This window comes from Crotalus tigris, unplaced genomic scaffold (assembly GCF_016545835.1).
Source record: "Crotalus tigris isolate CLP2741 ecotype Arizona unplaced genomic scaffold, ASM1654583v1 scf7180000018606.670481, whole genome shotgun sequence".
Lineage (NCBI taxonomy): Eukaryota > Metazoa > Chordata > Lepidosauria > Squamata > Viperidae > Crotalus > Crotalus tigris.
This window is the reverse complement of record NW_024097102.1, coordinates 70,898-97,577: the sequence shown is the minus strand read 5'-3', so window position 1 is coordinate 97,577 and position 26,680 is coordinate 70,898. Positions and strand designations below refer to the sequence as shown.

The 26,680-nt window shown below is 37.4% G+C and overlaps 1 protein-coding gene across 2 annotated transcripts in view; it reads right to left on the bottom strand.

The window, feature by feature from the left end:
* PARP8 (poly(ADP-ribose) polymerase family member 8) overlaps positions 1-26,471 on the bottom strand; it is a 178,226-nt gene extending 151,755 nt beyond the window's left edge. Inside the window, exons 1-2 of one of the 2 annotated variants that reach the window (XM_039355122.1) lie at positions 25,861-26,471; positions 24,925-24,979 (exon numbers count right to left, since the gene is read on the bottom strand). In XM_039355122.1, coding sequence (XP_039211056.1) covers positions 24,925-24,979; positions 25,861-25,951 — 146 coding nt within the window. In that variant the 5' untranslated portion in view covers positions 25,952-26,471. The remainder of the gene's footprint in view (positions 1-24,924; positions 24,980-25,860) is intronic. The other variant, XM_039355123.1, reaches the window with a different exon arrangement.
* Positions 26,472-26,680: the final 209 nt, after the last annotated feature.

Below are 26,680 nucleotides of genomic sequence, written 5' to 3'. Positions count from 1 at the left end.
AAAAAAGAGAGATCATGAAATTGCCCACCTGTACTCTAGACAGCTGCTTCTCGTGAATAGACTACAAGAGCTGTGGTTTTTTGTGGTTGATTTGTGAAGCAGAAAACTTTATTAATTGACCATATCAAATATATAAAACTGATACAAAAATGCAAATAGTTATAAACAAAACAAAAATTAAAATTAAGACTGCCATTATAAATAGGTTGTTTAAAAGATATTACAGAAAAGAACAAGTTTTATAAACAAGTCTGAGACTGATCTGAAAGTGTTTTACAAATGATAGGCTACAAGAACGATGTGGATAAGATAAAGATAAAAATGAAAAGAAATCAAGTTCTAAGATAGTATTTGAAGGAATTAAAGATCAAGATTATTAAAAGTAAAAGGAAAGAATATACTTGGTTTATTTGATTAAAGTTAAAATACATCACGATATCTCTGGTAACCCTTAATGGACTTTTGCTGACTAAGATTGAACAAAGCAATTTTAAGGATTATTTATAGATAAGATTCGAGATATGGGAAGATCATTTGTTATATTTTAAGAGAAGGTAATAAATTACTAATGTTATTAGTAAACAAGTTATTTATGCTTGTTGTTATAAAGGGAAAAGTTATTTTTGTATATATTTCTTTTCTTTTTCTTTACTATATTCTTATTTTTCCTTTTCTATTTTTTTATCTTTTCCACACTTTCTATTTTTCATTCTCTTTTTCTTCTTGCATTTTTAATTTGTATTAGTTTTTATCTTTCTTAATTGTAAAACATTTATATTAATTACTATAAAAAATAAAGTTTTATCATAAGTTCCTTCCTCATATCCTGGTAGAGACATCAAAAAATATCTTATTAGATCAGAAAGAACAGTTGACTGTCCAAGAATGAATATGTCAAAGATTGTTAAGCATTCTGTAGAATAGTGGTTCTCAACCTTTTTAATGCCGCGACCCCCAACCAGTCGTTAAGTCAAAGACTACTCAACTGGTGCAGAGCCGTTTGCAGAATGGGACTTTTGGCGGGCTCAGCAGGGCAGAGATAGCCTGGACAATTCTATTCAAGGGAGTCTATTCTATTGGCTTTCAAAAGCCAATAGAATAAAAGGGAGTAGCACAGCTAAGGAAAAGGGGGAAAAAATGGCGGACTGCGTTTTTTGGCGATCCCTGTGAAATGGTCGTTTGACCCCAAATGGGGTCCCGACCCACAGGTTGAGAACCGCTGCTGTAGAAGAAAGGGACAATATATACTCTGAAATCTTCTGAAAAGCTAAGGGGAATTCAAAATTATTTTCAGACTGCATACAGAAAACTTTTTCAATGGACAAGTTTTACAGCATAAACTATTGGACTGCATTTCAACTACATAAACACAGAATCTCACAATTTTAAGTCCACAGAACAGAGTGGGTCTGTTTGCAAAAAACACAAGGTTGCATTGCTATGCAAAAAACTCAAGGTTGCATTGCTAAGACTGTGCTTAAATCTTTTACTGATATCATCGGAATCTAAGCAGTGCTTACTCCTTTCTGATTTGTGTCCTGGGTAATTAATCACAAGTGCATTGTAATTGCTACCAGCTGTAATAAGCTTGATGTTTTCTAGTTGGTACAGTTGTTGCTATGGCAATAGCTGATCGTTGTCAGTGGTATTGTAACCCTAGAACTATGTGAAATCCATTAATCAAATAAGAAAATTAGAAATGCAGTAAATGGATCTGAAATTTTGGGGTTGTCTAACATATCAAGCCAACACAGAAATAAAATATTAAAATGTCTCACAAATCATTCTTGGCAAGAAGTTTCCATTTTCCCATTTTGAACCAAAACAAGGTATGAAAACATGGGACATGAGCACATACACTGTTACCTTATTTTGTATATAAATAAGTAAATTATTTGCTATTTTTAACTCACTCATGTGGTTAATGCTGAAACAGTATGCCTTCTCCATATAAGTTTTATTGGCTTCAATATCTCATTTTTCCTGTCCCGAAACAATGTTTTGCTTTTTAATGCTGGAGAAACATGTTTAGAACTGTGTATAAGGTCATAGACAAGATGAGAAGCTAGAATTGTGAATTTGCAAGCAGCTGGTTCAAATTTCATTGTTATCTTTTAATCTCAATTCCCTATTATCAATATGGGCATAATAATATTTTTTTGCAAAACTACAGCCAGGGTTGCACCTTGCAATTAACCTGTGTGACTACATGCTGAAAGCAAAAGGTGAAAAGAGTTCCTCTGTCAACAAATTCTCCAACTTTTCAGGTTTCAAAAGAGGTAAGAATGACATGAAAAACTTCAAATCCAAATGTTTAGAGAAAGATGGGCAGAACAATGATGTCAAGATGTCACGTTTAGAGTTTAGAACCATACGCGGCAGCTAATCCAGACCTCATTTAGTTTTGCATTCTACTTAATGAGGACCCAGATTGTTGGGGGCAGTGTGTGTATATATATATATATATATATATATATATATATATATATATATATATATATATATATACACACACATACACATTGCTTACTGGTGTACACCGCTTAGAGAGTGCTTGCACTTAAAGCGGTATATAAGTCTCATAAATAAATAAATAATGTCAATTTGTATATCCAACAAATACAAAATTTGAAACAATCCTGTTGCATTTGTGATTTCATCCCACCTGACAATCAATCTGTTCCTTAGATTTCTAGAGCTCAAAGCTCAGCTTCTATAATGGAAAGCGTGCCTGTCCAGAGAGACTGTACAATTTAAATACAGAATGAGTTTGATAGTGATGACAGACAACTAATTGACAAAGCCAGAGAAAACACATGTTCAAGTCTCACATCCCCCTCTAATCAGTGGAGGATGGCCATTCACTCCCAACTTACACGGAATAATTCAGGTAAGCCCTTGACTTTGAACTGCATTTGAGTCCAAAATGGGAATTCCTAATGTTAGGCAGCATGATATCTATTATTACAAAATACAGTACATTCCAGAGTCCTAAGCATATTAAATGGAAATAAATAGTATTTTCAATTTTGCTTATTTTTATACTTTGGATGGCCTTAGCCATAAGTCTTTTTTCTTAATGAATTTTTCATTGAGCTTCATCTGCTGCCATCAGCTTTGACAATACAGACCTTGTAGCTTAATGACTGCAAAGCCTATCATATTTTGCACCCCTTCAGGCAAACTAATTTCTCACAATTCTTCTTTTGGCAGTATCATAAATCATTCTTCACTAGGAACAAACAAACAACCAGTATGATAGGGAAAGTATTTGGAGAACAATAGACAATTAAGGTTTCAGCAGCAATGGTCAAAATCTTATTGCAGCTGAGTTAAATAAAGTACATAAATCTACGTGATGTCCCAAGGTGAACAGTAATAAAAAATAGGCTAATATCCTATTTACCTTAATTTATTACATAGTTTTAAGTTGGAACAGAGGATACAAGTTACATGACAATGTTACTTTTAGCTACTTTGAGCCCCTGTGAAATTTGCAATCCAGCCAAAACGTTAACTTCTGAATTTTGAAACTGCAGCATTTCTTGACAAAATGTCATTCTTAACTTCAACTCTCATGCTAGAACTGGACTTGTATGTACATACAGTCTTATTAGGTTTCAATGTCTCCCCAACATGATCTACCTCTATTTTGATATGTTACACATACAGGCAGCACTCTGAAGTCCCATCTATCCAAAGAACGCAGAGAAATTTTACCAAAATGTTTCTTTCAATGGCTTTGAATATATTATATGACTAACTTGAAATATAACTAACAAAACCAAAACCATTTCTCCCATGTAACAGATCTGATAGGATGAAAAAATTAAAAAATTTCCATCAGGGTGAATACATAATCCTGCACTTTTGAATACATTACACAGTCAACTCTCTTGAAGCTGTTTCAGCTGAACTGAGCTTCATTAACTCGGCTCCATTCCATAGCACTTCAGATTAATATAAGAAATGTTCTCCTTAGGCTACAGAGTAGAAGAATTTTCCAGTTTAGCAATCCCTGAAGTATTGGTATTTTTGTTTTTCATTAGCAACCACCCCTTAAAAGTTGCAACAATATTCTCTCATTTGAATGGATGACATTTATCTTAGAACAAATTCTTAACAAGATACACTAAGCTTAACACATTTTTGCATTTATGTCAATGTCCTTCTTTAAGACACCAATCTAAGGTATCTCCTTGACTGAGATAATATTTCTATGTATCATAAGGATACTTTTTTTTTATTTACAAAGCTCTATTCAACAAAATTAAATTTTATAAAAACAGATGTCTCTTCTGTTTCAAACTGAAGCCAAAAGAACCAGTCATATCTTTTGCATAAGGACTTCTATCTGCTGGAACCCAGATAGTGTACTTTTCTGGCTCCCGCCCTCTGGAAAATCATCCCCCCCCCCCAGGCAAGTTTGACCTCCATCTTTGCTTGCCTTCCAGGAAAGCCCTTAAAAACCACTTTTTCCATCAACCTTGAAGATCTCATGGTGAGTATGCAAGATATCTGTATGATGTTAAGTGACTGTTTTTCTCCCACAATAGTGGGTTTTAATGTTTACTTTTTAATTTATGATTCAGTGCTTTATATTTTTTTTAAACTACCATTATATTTGTATGCTGCCCAGTTGTGTTTTGCAATATAGGCAGCAATATAAATTTTGATAAATTAAATAAAATTTTCTAGAAAAAATTATTCTTCCAATTCTTTCTAAGACTCATTTTGAACTATGAATCCATTTACAGAAATTATTCTGTGCCTGCTAACAAAGTAAGTTACTGAGTAACAAATAAATACAAGTGGATGATTTGACTTTCTTTAATCATTTACCTAATTGAATTCCTCAAAAATAATTTTATGATATTCTATTCCTCCAAGCACTGAGACAGAAAATTTTATTAAAAGGAAAATATAATTCTCACAAGTGTCTCCACTAGCTCTGTCCTTTGAAACAGAAGAAAGTTGCTAAGAATGCATGAAAGGAAATCTGTTTCCTTAGATAAATTATAGGTCTCTCATTTTTGTGAAAGCACTCAAAAACAAGAACCTGTCTCAAAATACAGCAGTTATAAAAAAAGAACAGGAGCCATATTGATTATACCACTGTGAAAAATTACATGAGCTTTGGGGGGGGTCAAATACACCATTCCATTGTAACAGAATAAATATATTACATCTCTACTACCTCATATAACAAAACAGCAGAATTTCAGACCAAAGAATAATTTCCCTTTCATTAGGCCTACAGTATTGTCAAGACTGAGGTTGCTTCTTGTGATATGGTACAAAAGCAATTTCAATTAACATTGTACTTTCATGGATGAATAAAGACATTGATAACTGAAATGAACCCACACATAGCACCAAAGTGAGAGAAAGCAGGAACAAAGATGAGAACTGAAAGAGGAAGCCAACTATCTTTCCATTGTCATAAAACTCAATGATCCTGGATACCTTAACTATTCCTTAAGTTATCTGAGTCCACCAACAACAAAATATCCACAACCAAAGAGCCACATAACATAAGTGTACTGAGACTAATATTTTCTGTTTTTCTTTCAATCCTTTACGGAAATATTTTCCTGGAATAAAGTCAAAGAACAAAAATTGAAATGTTAATGTCTACCCACTTCTTGGTGGTCTCCCCACCTCTTTTTATAGAAAATTACTTATTTTTAATAGGAAAGTAAAAGTTCATTGTTTCCCAACCTCAGAATTCTAGCTGGCTGGCAAATTCTGGGACTTGAAGCCTATACCTCTTAAAGTTGCCAATGTTAAAAAAAAAAACATTGATTTGAAGTACAAAGCAAACTTTTCTTCAAGACTGAGATGTTGAAAAAGGGATGATGAAGATTCAACACTTCCCACTTTGGCTCAGTTCTGGAATTCCTATTTGAGGACTTCCCAAAATCAGGATTTCTCTCTCTCTGAATTTGGCACTTGTAAAACTGGTGAAGAACTGATGTGGAACGTCTCTTCCAAATAGGAGGAAAAAAGTGTGGCCTTTGTATGTTTACACCAACAAGAACAGTGTGCTGCTCTGCTGTGGATATCTTTACTGGGAAGCCAATTCTACCTATAATTGCTTTCATATTTGCTGTCTACTTCCACTCTAAGGAATCCAGCTTACACAGAAGAAATTGTACATACACACTTAGATTCCTTGCTGCAAACCAAGCATGCTAAAAGCATGGTGACAATCTTTTCACTTAGCACACCAAAGTGAACAATGCTCATTGTTCCTCCCATATCGGACTGAGTATACAAACATAATGCCCAACAGAGCTACTGCAAACTGCATTATTACTGTCCATTGATTTTATCAAATATTTTTTCTGGCAGAGGGTTTTCAGGCTTCCATGCAAGTATTTCCTACATTAGCTCCTTTTTGCCTTCAATGCAGTCCAAATAAAACTGCAGAGAAAACATCCTTATTCAGAAGCAAATAATTAGGTCATTCTTGCAAAAATAACACATTAGACATTTCACAGGAATTGGTTTAGTTTCTACTAGGTCAAAATAACTTGCTAGGTTTTTTTTTTAAATTCACATTTCAAAATGTACATTGTAATAACAAAGTGCCATTGACACAAGATAATGAAGATAAAGTATTGCCCCTAGGTGAAGCTATCAAAGAAGAGTTTAAGTGGACAGGAAATCCATGCTTCATTTCCTGCTCATCTCTTTTAAAGCTCCTTTCAAAGTTTCTTTTTAAGCCACACACACACTCAGATATCTGATCCTAGTTACTGATAATCTTATCAAAATGTTGAATACAGCTGTTTCCAAATTGATGTTCCCTTAATGGCTTGGAATGACAATTATAAAAAATTCCCAGTCAGCATAATTATCACAGAGGACAGAAGCACCACAAAAAAGCCATAGTTCCCAAGCCCTTTCTCTGCCAGGTTTACCAAACTAAGTTTAGGACCTAGATCAGTGATGGAGAACCTTTTAGAGACTGAGTGCCCAAAATGCAACCCAAAACACACTTATGCATCGTTGAGTGCCGGGTGGGTGTAGCCCATTGGCTGGGTGTGGCCAATTGGATGGGCGTGGCTGCAGTGGTAACGGCAGACTGGGTGGGACTAAAAAGTTCAATCAATCAATTCCAACTTTGCAAGATCTCTTTTTTTTCCGGAAGAAGTTGAAATTGACTGATTGAACCTTTTTTTTTTTTTTTTGCACATGGCGGCGGAGGCCTAAAGCAAAAAGGTTTTATAAAACCCAGCTGAAGGCCTAGGACTGGGGCGACAGCGTGCGTACCCACAGAGAGGGCTCTGAGTGCCACCTTTGGCACCCGTGCCACAGGTTCGCCACCACTGACCTAGACAGATAGATTCACACAAAAGCAGGTGTTCATATGGTCCCAACTGTTTCAACACAGTGAAACACCAGCATTTATCACCAGCATTTTAACTTAGGCTTAATAATATTCTAGCAACTACTGTAACTCCATATATCTGCTCTGCAAGTGGACAGAGGCTGGAATATGCACCAGCTGAACTTCTAAATCATCTTTAAAATTAGCCTTCTATAGAGAACTCTATACAAGTTCTGCCTGGATATAATCTGAAAATTATGATTATACAAGATCTGCTTCCTCTGTTGAGGTATGCAGTGGGCAAATCATCCAAGTCTGTTAAAATGAACTTGGTAACTAACAAGAGAACTTCCAAGATGCATTCTTGTTTTTTCAGTGGGAATGTTACTGCCATTGTACAAATAACAGCAGAATTAATGCCAACTATTTCGCCTACAAAATTAGTTATAGTAAATCTCCATATATTGTCTGAATTTTCAGAGAAACATGCTTTTGACCAGATGAAAAAACTTCACAAAATTATTATTAGAAAAAAACCCATGGGCTGCAATCAGTTCACATTCAAGCAAAAGTTTCATAGCAGACCTTTCACATAAAACTGCAAAATCATCACCCAAAAATCTCAGTTAATAATCTTGACCCATTTATTTCCAAAATAAAACTAAGAATAGTCAGTAGGTTAAACTTAATCAGGCAATTCTTGATGATTGTGTAAGCAAAACAAAACACATTGCCCAAACTTTGTCCTCTCAGCTTTCACCTGAGCCCCACAGAGTATCCCTAGATTGCACTACTAAATTTAAATTTTGACATTGCTTTGACATTTCTGTTTTACCTCACCAAAGATGAGAGCTAGGTTTCTGCCCAAACTACAAAATAAGGCAAACATGTATCCTGCAGCAAAGTGGTCAACATTTTTTTAAAAAAAAATAAAGAGCAATCTCTGTTGGAAAAAAGTTGCCTCTACCTAACTTTTCAAGCCTTTTTCTCTTTCTTTCTCCTCTGCCTTTCATCTTTCTGGAAAGATTTTTCAGCACTCCCAAGTTCCCGGAGCTAATTGAGGCTTGTTCTTTAACAAGTATACCATGAGTAGATGTTTCCCTTCAGAATTGACTTTGCTGTCCCAGTTAAGAAAGTTAGTTTGCTTATTCTTTATTACCTATGAATTTTTATCAAAAATATTTGATTCAAATAAATGTGTTCTATATAAAAAAAGATTGCCTTAAAAACAATAAAACAATCACTCCTTCTCAGTTAACCTACCTTTGTAAATTCTTTGAAGAAATAAAATTGTAAACTATTTTCCTAAATTATCTTAAATCCCTTAATGGAAAAATAGGATTGACAGTAATTCTCTCTCTCAAAATACAAATCCTGGATAAAGCCACGCAATAAAAATAAGTAAATTCGAACACCAGGATAATATCAAACTAAAAACTGTTTAATACAAGTGCTCAGCTTTATATATGTGTGTGTGTGTGTGTGTGTGTATCAGAGAGAGAGAGAGAAAGAGAAAGAAAGAAAGAGAGAGAGAGAGAGAGAGAGAGAGAGAGAGAGAGAGAGAGAGAGAGAGAGAGAGAGAGAATGTTCATTTTAGGAATTGGTAATATTCATAGTAATAAGCAATGTGCATGGAAAATAATGGAAACTATTGTCCAGTTGACATTTTGATGCATTTTAACTTTAGTTTTTGCTTCCAGAACTTATGCATGATACAGAATGAAACTGAGTGGGATCCAAAAATGCATACTTTTTAAAACAGTGAGCACCATTTTCTGAGCTGTTCACTTTCCCTCTTTGTCCACATCAGAGATAAGATGGACCTAGCAACAGATAAACTAGAATTTGTGATAGGGTGCAACAATAACTGAGGCATTGCAAGTTCCCTCATCATATTTAGCCCCATTTTCTTATCTGAAATTTTTATCTTCACATCCATGCCTAAATTATACTTCCAATTTTACAGTATCCATGAAATATGTTTCCTTAATCAGGGAACCTGCATTTTTCGTATACTTTTGTTCTAATGCAGGTTCTAAAAAAACGTGTAGCAAATTTTATTCCTTTTCAGTCTTTCTTTTTTATATCTCTAACTAAGAGGTGACATAATACCAAAACACAAGTAAGGGAGGTACAAAGCAACCTTGCTGGTTAGAGTAACTAAGCAAAAAGATTGATCATTTAAATTTAAGCAAGAAAGAGGTTTCCGATTCCAATGGTAATTTAATATTACTCTAATATTAGTTTTCTACTTCAGATGGGCAGACTCACTAAACAAAATTTCCAAAAGTGGTTTGAAATGTGTGACTAAAAATACATATGAAGGAAATTTCAAATGAAAAACTTGTTCTTGCAATATATTTATGCTTGGGCTTGAGTTGTGGAGCAATCCTGTGAGTCTCCAACACTTCACCTATGTATTTAAGCAGGGTTTCTTTTTTTAGACCAAAACATAACAATTTCTTCTCTTGGTCTTTTGATTAATGTTTAATTTCCATTCTAATGTATATTAAATGTATATTAACTCTTACAATTCTTAATGTATATTAACTCTTACAATGTTCCACCCAAAGAGTTTCTATTTTTTTTTCTTACTTCTAGTTACTAGTCAAGTTTAGAAGAAATGGATGCTCAGGTTTACTGAAACTTGTATAAAGCTTTATACACAGATATTCAGATATAACAAAACAACTCTTGTTTGACTTTCTTTTTATATTTTTATTTTTATACTGTTTAATTAAATTAAATAAATTAACATGAGAAGCTTCCTTACCCTGAATCAATTATCCAGCTATTCTAGCCTGCCCTTTTTAACTCCAACTGGAATTGATGCTTCTCAACTATGAGCAGCTCTGATATTCAATATCAGCATACTAAAGGTAAAATGAGTCGATGTTAAGTAAGCTGTATGATCTACTATCGAACTATTTTTAATGACTATATTATTATCAGGTCTACAACATTTAATCAGTGAATCTATTTACTCATTTAAAAGCTTTTGGGAAATCAACTGAAAGACATCCCCTCTTAATGTGGACAGTAGTTTTTATGTCATTGAGAAAATAGCAACGGGTTTTATGAAAATTATTTTGTCATAGTATTTATATTTTAAAAAACTGCATGATAGGCAACCCTTTCAGAGGGAAATTTCTATTTTACTCTTCTACTTTCTTCTACATAATTCTTCTGAAACAGTGTTTCTCAAATTTAGCAACTTTAAGATGTGTAGACTTCAACTTGAATATTCCCCTTGAAGATTTGTTTACTTTTATGCAAGTACGTATAGATTTAATTGGTAAAAACCAATTTCTTCAACCAAAGAACATTTTTTTAAGGTAACAGATTATCAGTGCTGGCAAATTGATTTTGTTTTAGGGCTGTTACAACACAGGGGTTATGTGGTATGGATTTAGCAAATGTGCTGATTCACGGGTGGGGGGGGGTTGTCACGGAGGAAAGAAACTTTTGGAGAGGTGGCACCTTAGCCTTGTGGTAGCACTAGAACTATGAAGAGTACAGTGTGCAAATGCTTGCATTTTCCAGATAAAACTTGACCTTCTTTCCATTTGCTCTTTTTCAGTTTGCTTAAATCATTTGTATTACATTATGCTAACACCTCACAAATGCATGTTTGGTCTTTTATAGTTTCCTGAATGTTTTATTTGTTTAATTTCATTTTGAAACACAAGTCTTGCTCTTGTAACTGTTTTAGTTAGTACCTCAGTTTCTAGGATAACAGCCAAGAAGAGATGTTCAGACTCTAGAATACCTTTTGAATACTTGTATTATACTGTAAGCTATAAATAAGAATTGATTATGAGCATTTATCATATAGGCAGTTAACAAACTCCATTTCTGTAATTTGCATTTCTCTCTCTCACTCTCACTCTGTTTCTTATTCTTTCTTTCACCATTTCGATTTATCAGTACTTGATAAATACTTGATGAGTATCTAGAATGCACTGAGAACAATGACCAGAAGTAGATACTCGACCAACTGGCCTCTTGCTGGCTATTGACCAAATACTAGACTCTTTTGGTGGTGGTTGTGAAAAAAAAACCCACTGAAGATTCCCTTTAAATTCCAAGTTAAAAAAAAAAGATAGAAGAAGCCACATTAAATCCATTTCAACTTGAGCGTACAAAAGATATGGCAGTTCCCTCCAACTTACCAGTTGTGGTTAGGATTTAGGTCATAGACATATCACTTCTGGACTGAAGTCTGAAATGAATGGAGTCTACAGTGCCAAACAAAAACTTGTTTGTGGAAAGCTGCTTTACTCTACTACTGAATATGAACATGAGAAGCTCAGTCTTAAATGGCCACTTTTCTGTGAGTCATGTTTTTTGAGTCTTTTTCTTGGAGAAGCCTGGAATGAAATGTGAGACATTTGTGTGCAAACTCCTAAAATAAAGCAACAGGTTATCCTTCCTGATTCATGCAGCCTTGTTTTCCTCTCTGCATATGTATTTGATTTATTTAGATTTTCCCTCACTATAACATTGTATATTTTTATGGGCAGTGTCACACAAAAACATAATAATTCAGCATTCACTTTACTAAAACATGAGCAATTGTGACAATGCCTGGTTCTCTAGAAAGTTTAGCAAAAAAATCCATTCCAGATATGCTTAACAAAAATAAAGAGCTGAAAGGTAAACGACACATAGCCCCATGATGTGTTTCCAATTTTTTGCAAAAGGAATAGAAGAACTGGATCTTATTTAGAGACACATATATGTATTTCTGATAGTGAAGATGAACTCAGTTCTTCTTTACATGATGTTCAGCAAAGGTGAAAACTCTCTTGTATTTGAATCAAGCCCAAGTATTTTTCCAGATATACTTAATTTCCTTCTTCCTAGCCAAACCATTTTGTGATTGTTGATGATGTGCATATCACCCATAAGGAAATGGCAATCCACTTTTTCCTGAAGAACTGAAGACACTTTTTTTCTTCTCATATTAACACAACCTGAAGGCATGTATATTTGTTATACATACTGCAAAACTTATACAAGCTCTCCTGACTAATGAGGCCTCTGAAAATATTTAATTTTCCATGGTAACCAGAGCACAGGCGATAGGTTTCTCTGTTCCAGTGCACTTGATCTGCTGCATGTAAAATCACATGGCAAATTCAATTAAGCTGTTGCAATGAATGATCCTTAAAAATCCTCTCAGTATCTCACCAATGACAAGAAAATTAGCAGATGAGAATCCACTTATCCTGAAGTTGCTTGGAGCAAAAAAATCTTGCTCCAAGACATCCAAGAGACTATGGATGTTATTGATCTGTCCAGGGTCCTGATACAAGTTCAAGTGTATTCATAACACCGCCTGTTCACCTGATCATATACTGGAGATGAAGAGAACTTTGCAGCAAGTTACTGAGAGTCACAAGAAGCAACAACTGCTAAAAGCAGGTTCCTACACTGTGGGTTTGGGCTTACCATGAAAAACACAAATACCATTTTGCTAAAAGTAGTTAGTATCAGATCAGAAAGTATTGAAAGATTTGACATTAATATCCTAAAGCAATGTTTCTCAAACTTGGTAACTTTAAGATGTGACTTCAACTCCCAGAATTCCCCACAATTAATAAAAGTCTAATAAGACTTTAATCAAATGTGTCCTGTATGCTCTCTCTTCAGAGCATGAGATAGTTAAGAAAAAAAATCTGAAGCATCCTGATAGCCAGCTTTCCAAGCATGTTTGAAACTTCCACTGTTCTTATCATTCTTCTTGTGTAGAGAGAGAACATTACAAAAAAAAATGCTGACAAAGCAGAAGCAGAGGAGGAGGAGGAGGAAGAAGAAGAAAAAGAAGAAGAAGAAGAAGAAGAAGAAGAAGAAGAAGAAGAAGAAGAAGAAGAAGAAGAAGAAGAAGAAGAAGAAGAAGAAGAAGAAGAAGAAGAAGAAGAAATAGACAGTCTCTAAGTCAGCGGTTCTCAACCTGTGGGTTGGGACCCCATTCGGGGTCGAACGACCATTTCACGGGGGTCGCCAAACAACGCAGTCCGTCATTTTTTCCCCCTTTTCCTTAGCTGTGCTACTCCCTTTTATTCTATTGGCTTTTGAAAGCCAATAGAATAGACTCTCTTGAATAGAGTCTAATTCTATTGGCTTTCAAAAGCCAATAGGAACTGTCCAGGCTGTCTCTGCCCTGCTGAGCCCGCCAAAAGCCCCAGTCTGCAAACGGTGCTGCAAGACGAACTTTCCAGAAAGCTTCCCTCCCTGCTGAGCAACTACTAAAAGTAAGTAAAAGAGGGCCAGGGGTGGGAGGTGGGAGGCCAGCGAGCGCAGGGAGGGTTGCTGGCGCACGTGGGGCCCGGCGGGTGCCTTACCTGCCTTGGGCTGGGCCAGCTGGTGGCCTAGCTGGTGGTCGCCCTGCGCCATCACTGCCACTTGCCGTGGCCGCCCAGGAGCGCCTGGGCCTGCCTGCCACCACCCCAAATGGGTGGTGGCCAAGGTAAGGCTAGCAGGGCAGCGGCGGGCAGAGGGAGGGTTGCTGGCGTACATGGGGCCTGGCGGGTGCCTTACCTGCCTTGGGCTGGGCCAACTAGTGGCCCAGCCGGTGGTCAGCCTGCGCCATCTCTGCCACTTGCCAGCTACACCTCGGCCGATGCAGGGGGCGGCACCACACATGCGCGTCATTCCCAGGAAGGGAAATACAGGTAGTCCTCAACTTACGACCGGTTGCGGGGTCGTGGCATTAGGAAGGTTGAGAATCGCTGTTCTTGTCTCCATGAGATTTCCATTCAGGGGGAAAGTGCTTGAGTGCCTATAGGGCACTTGGGGAAGCTCCACCCCCCTCCCCCACCTGTCTCACCTCATGGCGGTAGTACAGCGTGGCAGGCCACATGGCCTCCTGCTGGTCGGGGCTGTTGATGCTACCGCCGTGAGATAAGGCAGGTTTGGGGGGGAAAGACATCCCCCGAAAATAAGACCTACTGTCTCTTTTGGAAGCAAAACAAATATAAGAGTCTTATTTTGGGGGAAACACAGTATACCCACTTAGCAACTTACAGTACACAATTACAGTAACAGATAATAACAATAGATTTATTTTTAAAGTTCTGCTTTTGGACACTTTATACTGCAAAGGAAAAACTTCAATATAGTGATAAAAAAATTACAATTTGTTAAGTGAAAGGAAAGCTTGATCATTTTTCTTTAAAGAAAGAGAGCTAAGTCTGTGTTTTAAATAAACCAAGTCAAATATCTGGAGATTCTAAAGAATAAGGTAGCAGCTTGAAAAAAAAGTGTCATATCAGCATTCTTTGTAGTCTGCCATGTTTTGGAACAATCAGATGTCCATAAGAGAACAGCTAGCAGATTTTAAAATAATTTATAGTAATTTATTTAAATTATTTTTTAAAAAATATATATAACTAGGTGTACTTATTCATATTCTAATGCCCTTTTTATACCTGAGGTAAAAAGGTAAAAGAAAGGAAGATAAACAGCACCATTTCTCATTATTTAAAAATGTCTCTCAATTTTCTAAGGTTAAATTAATTAAAATTATTCAAATGCCTATACTATCTATTCCATGTTTAGTGCCCAACTTACCCATAAAGTTATTCCTAATCCGTAGATTCCTAATTAGTTTTCTTAAACCACAAAGAGTGTAGTGCAATAAACAGTTCCAATAATTCTGAAATATAAAGATAATTTTCAAAAAAGAAAATATGAAACAGTGATCAATCAGCTCAACTTCCAGACCTCAAAATAATCCTTCAAACCTCACAGCACATGTATTATTTATGATAATCCATGCAATTCACACACTTGAGCTACTTATTACATTTTTCATTTTCCCTACTTTGTATTTATTTTTTTCATATCTTTATCCCAATTTTTTCTATTGCTTTTTTTATACTCATCTCATATAAAACACATCTCATACAATATACCTTCCTTCTCCTATTTCCCCCACAACAACCTGTGAGGTGGGTTGGACTGAGAGTCACACAGCCTAAGGCAAGATTAGAATTCACATTCTCCTAGTTTCTAGGCCAGCACCTTAACCCAGGGGTCCCCAATTCCCAATCCGTGGACCGGCAGCGGTCCGTGGCATGCCAGAAACCAGGCCACGCAACAAGCAAAACCCCATTTGCGGGATGTAGGCAGCACATGAAACTACACCCCCTCTGGTCCATGGAAAAACCTCTCTCCACAGAACCAGTTCCTGGTGCCCAAAAGATGCCTTAACCACTATACTGTCTGTGATTTTGGAGCATTTAAGTACCTAAAATGAAAACTCTGCTATCGATATCCCTCCAAAAGGTAATTGTCCCACAATTTTCAGAACATTATACTCAATATCATTTGAGAAGAAATGACCATTCCAAGATCTGATGCCAAAATTTCACTCTGAGGTCTAACAGGGAAACATCAAAAGTATAATTCTTGGTTGAATTGTGGTTGAATTTTTTCAGAATATATTACTCCATAAACAAATTCCAGGCAAGGGAGTTCATTCTTTCAAAATTTGCATTCTCTTCACTTGGAAGGCTGTTCCACTATGTTGATTCTGCAATGGGAAAACAGTGCCTTTTTGCCTCAGACCCTCAACTTCCTTAAAGTGTGGGATTTGCAACGGATTCTCCTTTGATATATCTAATCAATCAGGCTGAAGCCAAATATGGTTCTGAAGATATCCTGGTGCCGAGCTATGAAGACTCTTAATAGGTCTCAACTAGTATCTTAAATTGGAGCTGGAAACTAATTGACAACTACAGGTGGTCTTCAACTTACGACCACAATTGGGACCAGATATTAAATAAGTTGCACCCAATTTTACAAAAAAAACCTGTTTTTTGCCATGATTGTTAAGCAGGTGGTAAGTGAATCATGCAATTGTTATGTGGATTTGGCTTCCCCTACTGACTTTGCTTGCAGGAAACTGGCAACTGTCATAAATACATGCTGGTTTTCAAGTGCCAGAATTTTGATCACATGACCATGGTATACTGCTGATTGTAAGTGCGGGAGGATGAGTTCTAAATCACTTTTTTTTTTTTTGCTAAATTGAATGGTTGTATGTCGAGGACCCCCTTTATGGATTACTGCCTTGTCGTGGCGAAGGGGCTTGCGTAACTCAATGAAGCTATAAGCTATGCCATGCAGGGCCACCCAAGACGGACAGGTTATAGCAGAGAGTTCTGACAAAATGTGATCCACTGGAGAAGGAAATGGCAAACCACTCCAGTATCTTGGCCATGAAAACCCCATGGACAGTACTAAAAGGAAAAAAGATATGATGCTGGAAGATGAGCCCCTCAGGTCGGAAGGTGTCCAATATGCTACTGGGGAAGAGCAGAAGGCTAGTACTAGTAGCACCAGAAAGAATGAAGCGACTGGGCCAAAGCCAAAAGGACGCTCAGCTGTGGATATATCTGGTGGTGAAAGGAAAGTCCGATGCTGTAAAGATTTTTTTCTCCATAGGAACCTGGAATGTAAGATCCATGAATCAAGGCAAGCTAGACGTAGTCAAAAAAGAGATGACAAGAATGAACATCGACATCTTAGGAATCAGCGAACTAAAATGGACAGGAATGGGTGACTTTAACTCAGATGACCATCAGGTATACTACTGTGGGCAAGAATCCCTCAGAAGAAATGGAGTAGCCTTCATAGTCAATAAAAGAATAGGAAAAGCAATACTGGGATACAATCCCCAAAATGACAGAAGGATCTCAATTCGAATCCAAGGCAAACCATTCAATATCACAGTAGTCCAAATCTATGCCCCAACCCCTGGTGCTGAAGAGGATGAAATTGACCGGTTCTATGAAGCCCTACAGCACCTTATAGAATTAACACCAAAAAATGATGTCCTTATCATCATGGGGGATTGGAATGCTAAGGTAGAAGCCAAAAGATAACCGGAATAACAGGCAAGTTTGGCCTTGGAGTACAAAATGAAGCAGGGCACAGGCTAATAGAATTTTGTCAAGAGAATACGATGGTCATAACAAACACTCTTTTCCAACAACCCAAGAGACGGCTCTACACATGGACATCACCAGACGGTCAACATAGAAATCATATTGACTATGTACTCTGCAGCCAAAGATGGAGAAGCTCTATACAGTCAGTAAAAACAAGACCAGGAGCTGACTGTGGCTCAGATCATGAGCTTCTCGTTGCAAAATTTAGGCTTAAATTGAAAAAAGTAGGGAAAGCACTAGGCCACTCAGGTATGAACTAAATCATATTCCTGATGAATATACAGTAGAGGTGACAAATAGATTTAAGGAATTAGATCTGATAGACAGAGTGCCTGAAGAACTATGGATGGAAGTTCGCAACATTGTACAAGAGGTAGCAACTAAAACCATCCCAAAGAAAAAGAACTGCAAGAAAGCAAAATGGCTGTCTGAGGAAGCTTTGCAAATAGCTGAGGAAAGAAGGGAAGCGAAAGGCAAAGGAGAAAGAGAAAGATTCACCCAATTGAATGCAGAATTCCAGAGAGTAGCTAGAAGAGATAAGAATGCCTTCTTAAATGAACAGTGCAAAGAAATAGAAGAAAACAACAGAATAGGGAGGACCAGAGATCTCTTCAAGAAAATTTGAGATATGAAGGGAACGTTTCATGCAAAGATGGGCATGATAAAGGACCAAAATAGCAGAGACCTAACAGAGGCAGAAGAGATTAAGAAGAGATGGCAAAACTACACAGAAGAACTATACAAGAATGAGCTTAATATCCCAGATAACCACAATGAGATGGTCATTGACCTCGAACCAGACATCCTAGAATGTGAAGTTAAATGGGCCTTAGAAAATCTGAGCAACAACAAAGCTAGTGGAGGTGACAGTATTTGAGCTGAGCTATTCAAAATCTTAAAAGAAGATGCAGTAAAAGTGCTACACTCAATTTGCCAGCAAATTTGGAAAACTCAACAGTGGCCACAGGATTGGAAAAGGTCAGTTTACATTCCAATTCCAAAGAAAGGCAATGCCAAAGAATGTTCAAACTATCGCACCATTGCACTCATTTCACATGCTAGTAAAGTTATGCTTAATATCCTACAAGCTAGACTCCAGCAGTATGTGGATCGAGAACTACCAGAAGTACAGGCAGGATTTCGAAGAGGCAGAGGAACTAAAGATCAAATTGCCAACATATGCTGGATCATGGAGAAAGCTAGGGAGTTCCAGAAAAACATCTACTTCTGCTTCATTGACTATGCAAAAGCCTTTGATTGTGTGGATCACAACAACTTGTGGCAAGTTCTTAAAGAGATGGGAGTACCAGACCATCTCATTTGTCTCCTGAGAAACCTATATGCGGGTCAAGAAGCAACAGTGAGAACCGAACACGGAACCACTGATTGGTTCAAAATTGGAAAAGGAGTCCGGCAAGGCTGTATACTGTCGCCCTGCCTATTTAACTTATATGCAGAGCACATCATGAGAAAGGCAGGGCTAGATGAATCAAAAGTTGGAATTAAGATCGCCGGGAGAAATATCAACAACCTAAGATATGCAGATGATACACTCTAATGGCAGAAAGTGAAGAGGAACTAAAGAGCCTCTTGATGCGGGTGAAGAAGGAGAGTGCAAAAGTTGGCTTGAAACTCAACATTAAGAAAACCAAAATCATGGCATCCTGCCCTCTCAATTCCTGGCAAATAGATGGGGAAGAAATGGAGGTAGTGACAGATTTTATTTTTCTGGGCTCCAAGATCACCTCAGATGGGGACTGCAGCCAAGAAATTAAAAGACGCTTGCTCCTGGGGAGGAAAGCTATGGCAAATCTAGACAGCATACTAAAAAGCAGAGACATCACCCTGCCAACAAAAGTGCGTATAGTCCAGGCCATGGTTTTCCCAGTTGCAATTTATGGCTGTGAAAGTTGGACCATAAGAAAGGCTGAGCGCCAAAGAATTGAGGCCTTTGAACTATGGTGCTGGAGAAGACTCCTGCGAGTCCCTTGGACTGCAAGGCGTTTAAACTGGTCAGTCCTAGAGGAAATCAACCCCGACTGCTCTTTAGAAGGCCAGATCCTGAAGTTGAAACTCAAATACTTTGGCCACCTAATGAGAAGGAAGGACTCACTGGAGAAGGGCCTAATGCTGGGAAAGATTGAGGGCAATAGAAGAAGGGACGACAGAGAATGAGATGGCTGGATGGAGTCACTGAAGCAGTAGGTGTGAACTTAAATGGACTCCAGAAGATGGTAGAGGACAGGAAGACCTGGAGGAATGTTGTCCATGGGGTCGCGATGGGTCGGACACGACTTCGCAATTAACAACAACAACAACAACAATGTCGAGGACTACATGTAATGCAGATTCTGTAAAACCAATATTATGTGTGCCCAGATGAGACCAAAAGTACGTTGGCTGCTGTTTTCTGAACCAACAGCATTTTCTGACAATTCCTTAATGGCAACCCCAATTAGAGTTCATTACAGTAATCCAAAAGAGTGATGACAAGAGCATGAGTTACAACTGCCAAGTCCTCCTGCTCTAGGTAAGGGTGCAACTGGTTCCAGAAGCACCCCCAAGCTATCCTGCTTTCACCAAATTGCAGTGCACAAGGAAAGACGTTCTTGTGACTGTTCCTGAGATTCAAAAAAGTGCTGTAGGAAAACAAGTAATGCAAATACCATTAAGTTCTTGTGGGGAAAAAAATCCTTTTTATCTATTTGACACCAGACCATATATTTTTAAATCTATATGCAGCAGCTTCACCTCCTTGTATCTTTTGGTCCTTTCTTTTTCAGAAAGACAGTAAATAGGAATTAATCCACTTTCCTATCAATTGTGATGAGAACAGACATTTAGTCAGACTGAGCATCTTTGCTTTCTATGAATCTAACCAAAGTTAACTGCAAACCAAGAATTCACATCAAAGTCACACACCAGAAAGCCGAGCCTGTGTTTGTTTTGACAACATGAGATACATATCTTTACATAGTCAACATTATCTATCACAGCAAAAACATCATTTGTTAATGGGCTCAAACTTCCTTTTGACATCAAAAACCTATCTAATTTTCAAGAGTTTCTTTTTTTGTTTTTTTTTTCAAAGACCTGGCAGGTGTTACAGCTAAAGAGAAGAAAATCAGGTCCTTCCACCAGGTATGCCTTCAGGGAAAGGTGATGATCTAAAAGTGGAACTAAAACAAAGTTCACAAACTTTTTCTTACATGTAGGAATAGAATCTACATAATTTCAGTTTTTTTTCCCATCATTCCCCTTCACACAGCTGACAGATTGCCTCTTGGAAAATAGTCAGAAATGAAAACTGAACTGGCTAACTTATTTTGAAATACCAGAATTTGATCAAGGGAAATATAAAATAAAATCAAGAAAAGAATTGGTGGCAGAGGAATATACTGTAAGCTTATTTATTTATTTGCTTATTTACAATTATTAGAAAGATTTAAAGTAGTCAAAAAAATGCAATTGCAATATAGTGATTGACTAAGAATGTAAGCAAAAAAGTTCTTCGCTCAAGTTTCATTAAGAGTCAAGAATTAATTACATACTCATAGTCAAGTTCGAGTCTCTTGGGTTTAGTTTCCTATCTCCACCATGACGTTAATCTATTTTACAAAACTTAAAATTAATCAAGGTAGGTAGATAGATATACAGATAAAGAGGGAGTACTATAAATTCTCCAAAAGTGCACATATAAATATTAAATTATCATATTTATCTATGTGAACCAACACTGAAGATGCTTTGATTTGATAGACAAGTATCACTACCCATTAAAGATGCAAGGAATGAAAATCTGATTTCTAAATATCATGACTAAAAACCAACTTTTCCCTTGAAATGGTATAAGATTTCCTGCTTGAGTAGGGGGTTGGACTAGAATACCTCCAAGGTCCCTTCCAACTCTTTTGTTCTATTACTTTGTATATGTAAAACAAGAACACTAAAAAGCTAACCAAATTCTTAAGGTTCTATACATCCTTTGAAATTTTTGAAGACTTTTGATTTTAATAATCATATAGTATTAAAAAGTCATTAAGTCTTAGTCTTGAGAATTTCTATGAAGCATATTTGCATGATTGATGAGAAAGCAAATTAATTAACTTCTCTACTTACAATATTTAGCTGCAACTGTGGCTTAAAATTGGTTCTGGATTTTTTGTTTAGAGCTACAATACCTTAGCTACTATATCAAACTTCCAAATGGAGCTTTCTAACACCAAAGCTAATTTATTTTGCACTGAATAAACACTTTTTAATCCTGTATTGCATTTTCATTCATCTATCTATATACACACATAGGCTAATCTATAGTCCTTCACCTGAATTAAGCATATTAACTCACTACTTACTCCTTTCTGATACTGAATGAAGGCATGAGGCAGCAACATGTTTGAATTAAAGTTTCAGTTTTATTTACTAAATGAATATACAAAAGGCATACTTAACAACCTAAAATCACACTGGGCTATCTGCTGTCTCCCAACTTTCACTAAAACATGTTATTAAATGGTATTATTTCTGTTGCTGAAGGAGAAAATAATCAAACAAATGATTATTTAAATAAATATAAGTGAAAAGAAAGGGAAACAGAAAGTGTCTTGTTTTTAGAATGTAGCCATCAGTGTGTTACCCAAACACCAAATGTAGCTCATAGCTCAGACACAGTTACATATACAGACATAACATAATGAATAGACATTTTCTAATCCAGACCTTAAGTTTGCAAATTTTAAGTCTTATACCACGTCCATACTGATTAGCTACAGCTCAAAATTTGATTTGGGCTTTTAAACACCCATCCATATTGAAGAGAGTCAATTGGGGTTTGGGCCTCTACTATGTATCTGGATTTGGTTTAACTCAAGAATTGTTCTATTTTCTGAGGAAGACAATATTACAGCAAAGCTAAATGAACAAGACCTGTGCTGATGCCTCTTTGGACATACCACATAGATGTTTTTGAAGGAAATGTCAATGGAAGTCAGGTCAATAACTGGCCAAAAGAACCAGATCTCAGTGGTAAATCAGTCACCTTGTCTTTACAAGTCCCTGCATTCAAAATTTGGCATTTAAAGTTTAAACAAACAGATAGTAAGAAATGAAGGAAAAAGAGTCCTCTGATATTACCTATCTAGTTGATAATAACTATTATTCTGACTGGAAAACTGCAGTCAATTTCAATAGCAGTCAAGAATAAACTAGATGGACAAACAGGTATGTCTAAAGCAATTTCTTATATAGTACTGTATTTTTCTGTGTTCAAACCACTATGCCTCAAAAAGAAGAAGTTGGAGCTAAGGCTGCTAAGAGAATCTCTGAAATAAAGAGCATTATTTAAATAATGATTCATGGACAAAGAAAGCCTTGTATCCCCAGAGTGTGGAACTTTCATTCCAAAAGAGACTTAAGTTGCCTCTCTTACTAAATTTGATTCAGATGAATCTTTAGTATTGTTTTTCTACCAATTTGTATGGCTTTGTATGGCTTTGATTAGGCTGCCCACTGCAGTTCCTCTACAGTTTTTTGATATTTTTATTTTGCTGTTTGAGGACATGTGTGTGTGTGTGTACAGTATGTGTATACACACACAACCACAATCACAGGTATATTCATGGGTATGGCAAAGAGCTTTCAATATTTTATACACAAAAGCAATAAACCATATTAATCAAGCCCTTATGGAAAATGAGATGGTGGGTTTACCTACAATAATAGAAAATTAGGTATAGAAGGTATACCTATTCTATACCTTCTATAGAAGAGATAGAATATAGAAAATTCAAGCTCACTGCCTTCCTTAAAGCTCAGTAGGAGAAACTGGGTAATTTTCAGTCCCTCATTTCTTGGTGCAGCCATCAAGCGACCTCTTGAATTGAGGTTCAACTTGAAGTACCTTGCAGTATCCATGAAACACATAGCATACCAAGAAATCTTTGAACAAAAGCCTATGTAGATACAAGTTCTACAAGCAAATTCTTTTATGTTTCATTTTGTTCTAAAGCACTTTTAAAGGCTAGCCAAAAAGAAAACACAGGAGTGCTGGCCTTGGACAAATATTGGAAACTCATTTGCATCAGCCATACCAATACTACAAGAGTAATCAGCACTTATTTGAAAGATAAGATAGCCTCTAGGAAAATTGCAGAATTATCTTCTGGCAGGCTACCCCATACAGAGAACTCATAACTCCTCAATTACCACATGAGTTCAACAGCTCAGTGACTGAACTGTTAAAGAGAAAAGCAATATTAGTTACACCAGTATTGCTAAGTATACTTTGTGCAATGGATCCATAAACATGTTCTAATACAAGCCCAGCTATTCTCATGTCGCCTAAGAAATAGATGAAACAGATAGGAAGTCAAATTTTAAAGTTGATGCATTTTGGGGGGGAGGGGAAATACCCATTGTCTTAAATAATCAGCAAGTCAAAACTAATCTCATCTACTGGTACTGTCTGGTCAATTCTAAGATGCTAATTCAGTAAAGAATTCTCTCAGTGAGATGGCAAGATATACAGATAATAGATCTTTGATTGCTTAAATGTAACTATGTTATAGGAGGAGAGCTGCAAATTTTAAGGGAAGAGGTAGTATATATCAAAAGACACCATAAACTTTTTTCCAACCAGACCACTGTCACAATACTTTCCTCTGCTCTTGTCCCAACTGTAAAAGATAAAGGACCTGTGAATATTTTTGTTGGAAAAAGAGCTGAGGACAGCTATTTGGTTGTAAAAATCTTCTTCTAGAATATTTCCCTTTAACCTACCAGGACCCTAGCTGTCACCTCATCTTTTTTTTTCAACACAATGGATACAGACTGTAGGGACTGTAATAGTACTAAACTAATTTCCAACACTGTTCTTGATATTTCATGTAATTAATTTAAAAGAATATAAATATGAACAATCATTTAAATAATGAAAATTCTAAAATGTTCACAAAGCATTGCCATTTAAAACACCTATAAATTACAGAAATGTATAAACTCATATGAATATTTGTATGATGGGGCAAAGTTCCAAAAACATTTCCATTTTAAAAAAAAAAAACTATGAAATTTCATTGTTTCGGTGTTTGTTCCTGTATATGTGCTATAAACTTTACTGATTCTATTTTTAATGACAAACAGTTGCTTTACTGAAGAAGAATAAACAAACAAATTCATATATTGCAATTTCCTTTTTCCACTGTGCTGTACTGTTGACATAGGTATCAAATTCCATGACTGGTAACATTCAAATATTGTCTTTCTTGCTTCTGCTTTGTATCACACCTAGCCTATAGGAATTTTTTTTTTCATGTCCCCTGTTCCTCTACCATTTACCACACATCAAACATAATGCCTCAAGTCTGCAGATTGGAAGGAGACAAAGAGGAGGAAATGCAGAATCAATGAATCTCTGATGACTAATAATCACCCTATAGAACACCTGTTCCATGCCAATATATCTTTGGAAAAAAAGCCCCAAGCCATCACTATTTCAAAATATAGGCTACCTTCCAAGGGAGGGACAGTGAGAGTACAGGTCTCAACTTACTCCACACAAGCAGCTTACTAACAGCTTTTGTATTACCAGTCAGTGAAAAGAAATCCATCTGTTTTAAAGGGAATTCATACCTTTTGGATCCTCCAACGTAGGTGAAGGTAAAAGTGGAATCTGCGTATCTGAAATCTGAAATACAAAAGAAATGTATTGCTATGGATCAATCTTGCTTGTTTGCCACATCTGTCTTGCCTAGTCTGTTGACCTCCCAGCACTCACAGCTCTCTCCCCAGTACTGCACACACATATAGCATCAGAGATTAATTCAAGCCGGGAAATAAAAATAGCAACCATCATCATCATAATATAGGAGGAGGACCACCCCAGCCTACCCCTCCCTTCAACAAGTGCTCCAGTGCTATGGCAACAACAAAGATTTCCATTATCAGTGGAGGCAACAGGCAGTAACAAGGCAAACTGCTCAAGGCAAATCAAACATTATCATAAATTATCTGAAGACAGTAACAATCTGAAATATTGAAGATTTGAAATAAGAGGAGGGAGAGGGAGGGAGATAAAAGGCAATAAAGATAGTGATATGGTATACAAATGTCCCTAAGTCCAACCTAAAAGATATACTTTTGACCACCACCTTCCCAAGCATGAAAAATATGATGGACGGACCCCAGTTTATTGTGCAGGCACTGGTTTAAAAACATGGAGGGAAACTGGGTGCATGAAAACGAAGGCTGAGATGGATGCTGGCTTATTTTTTTACAGGTAAACCAAAATCCAATCTAATTAGGAAATCAATGAGCAAGCATCCAACCATTCCCCAATTAAATGCCACAATAGCTACTTTATCTATAATGAGTGAGGAGGGGGGGTCCTCACATGCTTTGAGGAGACCCAAGAAGAAACCGCCAAAGGATTCTCTCCAAATGAGTTCAGTCACCCTCCTCCCATCAACATGTTTGGAGCCAACTCCAGCCACTGCCCTCCGTCGAGAAAAACCGTCCGAAAGCAACTGAGTCGGGATGGGAAGAAAAAGACCAAGCTGAGAAACTCACCTGCAAACAGGCAGTCCTTCTCCGCCTTGCACTTTTGGATCACTATGTCAATATCCTTCTGAATCCTATCTTGCCTTGAACACATCCCCATGAACTGAATCCCTGGGGGGAAGTAAAAGAAAAAGAAAAGAAAACCGCCTTGGGATTCCTCCGCTGTCTCCCTCTAGCTCGTTTCCTTGTTTCCTTTTCGGTGAAAAAGCGGTTCAAAAATGGAACCCTTCCAGGAAGACTGAGGGCTTAACGAGAAAAGAGGAAAAGCTTTCCTTCCTGGGTGCGCGCGGAATCCGGAAAAAATCGGCGTTGCATGCCCAGATGTGCTTGCCCAGATGTGGATGCCAGTTTCCCTTGGGGCTTGGCAGTAGATCCGAGAAGGGTTTCGGGGTGCTTTCGGCGCCGGCAGTGGCTTGGCTGGCGAGCGGGCTGGCTGGCTGGCTTGGGAAGGGGAGCACCCCGGAGATCGAGATGGAGCCCAGCGACTCTTGGCTCTCCTGCTCCCCCTCCACCACCGCTGGGCTGCTGGAGTGACAGGGGGAGAAAGGAGATCAGGAGGCGGCGGCGGCGGCGTATCACAACAGCCCCAGCGGCAGCTCCAGGCAGAGAGAGAAAGCGAGCGAGCGAGCAAGTCACTCCGCCGCGCGCGCTCACGCACACAAACACACACACACACACACGCGCGCATATAGGGGCAGCTCCCCGAGAGGCCGACACTTCTGCAGCGACGCCAAGCCGCAAACCCCTCCCCTAGCCGCCGCCGCTCCCAGCCCAGACACTCCGCCTGCTACGCGTACTGTTGCTTTCTGCTCAGGGCACAGGAGCTGAG